This window comes from Limulus polyphemus, unplaced genomic scaffold, assembly GCF_000517525.1.
Source record: "Limulus polyphemus unplaced genomic scaffold, Limulus_polyphemus-2.1.2 Scaffold1440, whole genome shotgun sequence".
NCBI classification, from domain to species: Eukaryota; Metazoa; Arthropoda; class Merostomata; order Xiphosura; family Limulidae; genus Limulus; species Limulus polyphemus.
The window spans coordinates 91203-96786 of NW_013667050.1; the positions used below are offsets into that span (position 1 = coordinate 91203).

At 32.0% G+C, this 5584-nt stretch overlaps 1 protein-coding gene across 1 annotated transcript in view; it reads right to left on the reverse strand.

The window, feature by feature from the left end:
- The window catches only part of LOC106463578 (guanine nucleotide-binding protein G(o) subunit alpha-like), a 97908-nt gene that overhangs the window by 70335 nt on the left and 21989 nt on the right, over positions 1 to 5584 (reverse strand). Inside the window, exon 3 of the mRNA XM_022391108.1 lies at positions 1317 to 1458. Within this exon, the coding sequence (XP_022246816.1) occupies positions 1317 to 1458 (142 nt within the window). The remainder of the gene's footprint in view (positions 1 to 1316; positions 1459 to 5584) is intronic.

Here is a 5584-nt window from a genome sequence, read left to right on the forward strand (position 1 = left end):
ACCATTTGAGGAATAGAATCAGTTATATATTGTTAACTTATGTTGATTGTGTGTAAAGTTTTTCAGTATTCGAAATATAAACCACGTGATTTTAAATAACAATAATAAAATTATATACAGCATATTTTTTTTTCAAATATAACCAGTGTTAAAAATCGGGAAACTGCATAGTGTAGAACATGGTTTCATGAAAGACTTAATGATCAACAAGTACAACTTTGCACATATAAGTTCAAATGTATCACATCTGTTCTTTTCCTGCGTTCGCAGTTTTATGTTCTCACTTACAGCTATTTAATGCTTAATAAAAATAGTTAATTTTTTATTCGAAGTTAAAAAGTTTATTAATCAGTATTTTATCCGAAACACTCACAATAAAATATACCTAAACCGATCTTTAGCAATTACAAGATTATCGAGACGTATAAGCCAATAACGACCACGTCACACCTAGTTTTACTCTTATTGTTATAACTTATATATAGCTTATATGTAATATCGCTCCTCTGGTGTATTTAGCAGGACCTGGCCTATTCATTAACTATCTTTTCAAATCTGAGTTTTTATAAATTTGTAATTAATTAAAAGGTACCAAGTTTAAAGCATCAGAATCTTCAATAAAGCAAAGTAACTAGTATCTAAATCCTGAAATTTGAATAAATGGTTTTCGATTTTGTTTTAATTAACATCTAACTGTTTGCTCAACTATTTTAAAGCAGCTTTTAATAGAACGACGATCTGACGTTATAAACTGTTTAATTACAATAAAAAGCATATTACTTGATACTTCTAGCACAAGAAACAGGTCATGACGCTCACAGCCTAATAAAAAACATATGGCAAAGTTTATGAAAATGTTTGCTCAACATGTTCTATATATAATATTTATTTACTTTTATGTACAGAAATACGTGACTGATGCTTGACCGAAAGTGACCAACAGAAGAAAGACATCAGTCATAATTTCTGCTCTTTAAAAACCTCATCGAATGGCCAAAGACATAGATCTATAAAGAATTAACGAAATAATTCCATAGGATACAACATGGTCAAATAGATTACCTCACACAGTTTGTTTTTAATATAACATTATTTTTTAATTTAGGGCAGTTATAAGTAATTTCTACAAAAACTTTCTAAATAAAATATTACGAGTACCCCAGTGGCACAGCGTTATGTCTGCGGACTTACAACGCTAGAATCCGGGTTTCGATACCCGTGGTGAGCAGAGCACAGATAGCTCATTGTGTAGCTTTGTGCTTAATTAGAAACAAACAAACAAATATTACGAAAATGCAGAAGGCGGCTCCACCTACCTCTCTCTCGTTGTTCCCGAAGCTTATTCCGAGATTAGGCATGGCACGGAGGATTGCTACAATCGACTGGATAGTGTTACTGTACACAACAGGTTTATACTGTCGAAAATCTTCCTGGGTAAAACCACTGTCATGTATAATTCTAGAGAAAAGACACAGGTAAGGAACATTAGAAGATGATCTCACAACAGCCTATTCACCTAATCTTCTAATGGTACACAAGCATAGTTACTTAGAACTTAACTTCATCCTTATATTAAATCCAAATTTGCAATAATATATTAAAACTAGAAGTGAAATCACATTTTATAAAAATTCGTAATATTGTTAATTAAACTATGAAAACAAAAGGGTTTAGATTTTTTTAAAGTAAAAATTAGTTATTCTCACGCATATCATAATTTTGAATAGAAATGTGATATCATATTAAAAGTAACCAGGCTGTAGTCGTGTGAATAATTTCAATGTTAGTTAACGAACTAATAGTAACGTATGTTGATAAATAATTGAAGTCATTTTTATTCATAGCGCACTTTAGTAGAATATGTAATAGTTTGATCTATAGCTTATAATTACAATATATTTTAACGCAATTTGATAATTTTTACAAGACATACAAATCCAAATTAAACTAGAACGGCACTCGGGGAATGCAACCCCTGCCCTGCGATGTTTTTTACTTTTGTGGTAATCACCTTAAAATATACAACAAACAATTCCTCGCACTCTAGCATGTAGGCCTAGCTGCCATGATCCTCTTTGTTTCTCAATTTGTTCATGAATTTGGACTGTTCTTCAAAAATCACAATTTACTATCATTATAACGAAAGGGTTTGACCCTCAGCCTCGTATCAAATGTAATCAAACTTACATGAAAACTTTTCAAGTTATACTATTCACAGAACCAGGAGTAAAGACAACAATCCCGCCGTTAGGCGGGTGTAATAATTCAAAGGCATATAGTGAGAGAGCCCCAATATAGGAGATTATTCAACTGAAAAATGTCCTTTCTGAGGCGCCTCAAATACCTTTGGTTTGGTTATATTTCACTTTAACGTTTTGATACAAGTTACAGCTGTGAAAAGCAGTTTGTGCATATTTCTATAGCTTGATTGTTTTCAACATTTGAAAATAATTCTGTAAGTGGTTCTCTAGTAGTAACTGAAGCAAACAACCTTTTAATACCTACAATTATTTTGTGATAAGACAATAGCTTGTATTTTACTCTGAAATCAAAGTAAGATACTAAATTACAGAAAGCATCTAACGCTAACAATTCGCGTTGTGTGAAACCAGTAGTTACTACTGAAATACTAAGGGCCTTTTGTTCAAGTCTAAACAATAACAGAATTAGCAGCAAATCTTAGCGTTCAGAAGAGAACGAAAAAAAAAGTAATTGTACCTTAAGATTAAAATCTATTACTTGAACATTCGTTTTCTCTTTAGACACACCCAGTGACATAGCGGTATGTCAACGAACTTACAACGCTAGAAATCGGGTTTTGATACCCGTGGTGGATAGAGCATATATAGCTCATTGTGTAGCTTTGTGCTTAATTACAAAAAAATAAGTCTCTTTAGACAACATAAAACTAAACATCGGATCTTCGTTGCAAAATGTTACTTATTTTAGTGAAGATCATTTAGACGTCCAAAGGATGTAAACTGTTAATAATAAAAAGATATTTCCATTATAATTATTATCAATGGATTGCAGTTCTTATGTTCACCAGAACATTGTGCTAGTATTCAGCTCGTCCATTTGTCATAAGTTCACAATCGATGGCACACGTTTCTAATGATTTTATATCTTTACACTTTTAGGAACGTAAACATACACAAACAAAGTGCATTTTCTCATTAGTTATGATTATAATAATAATCTTTAGAGTGAGAATGAAATACAGTGACTGTTTTCACTCCACTGAGAATACAAATTACCAATGTTTGCTTACTGAACTCCTTTTATTGTGTATCACCCTTTGTATGAGATAACAAGTTTAATAATCTTAAAATTAAATTATGGTTAGTTTACAAATTACATTTCTTGTTTCAGTCAGTTCATATTTATTTATATTTTGTTAAAACAAGAGACAAAATAACTAGTCCTAAATATGAATTTTTTATATCAGTCATAAATATAAATATTATTTTAATAGTTCAATTTTAGCGATTGACAATTGATTACAGTATGTATGACCGCTACAGAAATGAATTCATTTCCGATTATCTTAAAGTTGAATTACCTGTTATTGTTAGAAGTGTGGTAGAATGTTTTACAGTATTTTTATTGTACTTTGATAACAAGAACCTTAATGCAGAATCAGTAGTGAGTTTTTACCTTGCAATCATTAAACATGTGTCATTACCAGGGCCCAGGCTGAGGCAGAGGAGGCAATTGCCTCCTCGCTTTTTCCTAAAAATTGGTGGGCTCCCTATAAGGAAAATTGTAACATTGTAAACAAATGAAACGTCATCAATAGGAAAGTAACTCCAATCAGTCAACAAACGGGCTCCAAATCATTCAAAAAAGGGCCCCTAATCAGTCAACAAAGGGACTGCCAATCAGGTAACAAAAGGGCCCTAATAAGTTTTTAATTTCTCTGTACATTATGTATTATTTAAAAATTGCCGTACACATAAGCCCCAGTTCCGTACAGACAGCCCCCCGAATCCTCGGCCGGGGGCCCTGCTTAAAAAGGTTAGAAGGAGCCCACTATATACTTTATACTCAAAATAAAAGTTTATAGTTATGCAATGTTCCGCTGTAATTATTTTTTTTTGCGAAAGGGGGCCTTTATGTGACAAACATACATTTGGAGTAGGGAGGCCCTTCGAGAGTTTGCCTCTCCTCTTTTTCAGCGCTGTATACGGCCCTGATTGCATGGACTCAACTATTTTTCACCTTTTCTTGTCTGATAAGATGTATTACAGATAATTAAGACATGAATACAAGAGAAAACTCAGACAAGAGTGACTTAGAAAGGTTTTAAAAAAGGAGTCACTAGTAGTAGTAGTTCAGACAACAGTGATTGTGAGAAGAAAGTTAATAACAAATAATTTAATTTTGGCAATACTTTCTATTCTCTGAACGAACAATTGTTAGATTGTACACAATTAATTATACTACAAGCCATGAAAATGGCCTTTTTTGTTTTTCTTTTAGCTTAAAATTGAGTTAAGTAAGTTAAAGCTATAAAATGTTCAAAGAACATATTTATTGAACATCTTCCAAATTAAAAGCAAGTATGAAATTGAGTTATTAGGCTCTATAGAATTTTATACATGAGTCACAGCTGTTGTAGAATAATGACCACTGAGTGTTGTTTTTAACAGTTTGTGCGTGACCGTGGCTGTTCTTTGAAATATTACCTTCTTACAATTTAAACTAATGTTTTTATTATGTACATATATGGAACGTTAACGTACTATTGTTTCAGTTTATTGACCTTTCTTGAATATGAAATAAGTAAAATAATTTAAAGCGAAAGAGAATGGAACAGGAGGAACCAGAGTATGTGAAAGACATAGAAAACTGTTAAGCTTTTTGTTTTAGTATAAGACAGCCAATTTGAACACTTCATCCGTTATGATTGTCTAAAAATAACCTGGACGGATATCAAACCCAAGAACAATAAAAGTTATTTTGGTGAGCAGAAACCCCGCAACTGCTGGTATAAACGCTGGAATCCATGTTTAAAACTGTCTTATACATAATTTGAATCCGTAGTTATAAAACGCGCCACCAGGGACAGTCTCTGCTCGTTCTACAGCAATTCAGTATTAGCATCGATACATAAATCTTATAACTTGATAGTGCAATATTTATATCAGTTAATAAATGCAGTTGTGTATTTCATTAATGTTCTATAATATGTAAACACTGGTTGTTTTATCCAATGTTCCTCTAGCGTTAACACTATTTGAAAGGGGAAAATCCTTTTAATTCAATCTGGTGTAGAAAAGGTCAGTCTGCATTAAGCTAAATCCAGTCTCAGCCATTGATATGCATTGCAGAAAGAGATCTTCGATAACACATGCCTACGAATTTAAACTTCGTAAAAGTTGTTTTGGTTTTAATAACGGATTTTCTATATTCAGCTACGCAGATTTCGAAAATAATATTCTTTTTTTTCTATCACGTATGGATTTTTTACAAATCGGGAAGAAAAACTCTTATTTAGATCAAATTATTTTTTCGTTTACCACAATGAATATTTTTTATTATTATGTTTGTTAGAAAAATTACAAACAAACTGAAGAAAAGG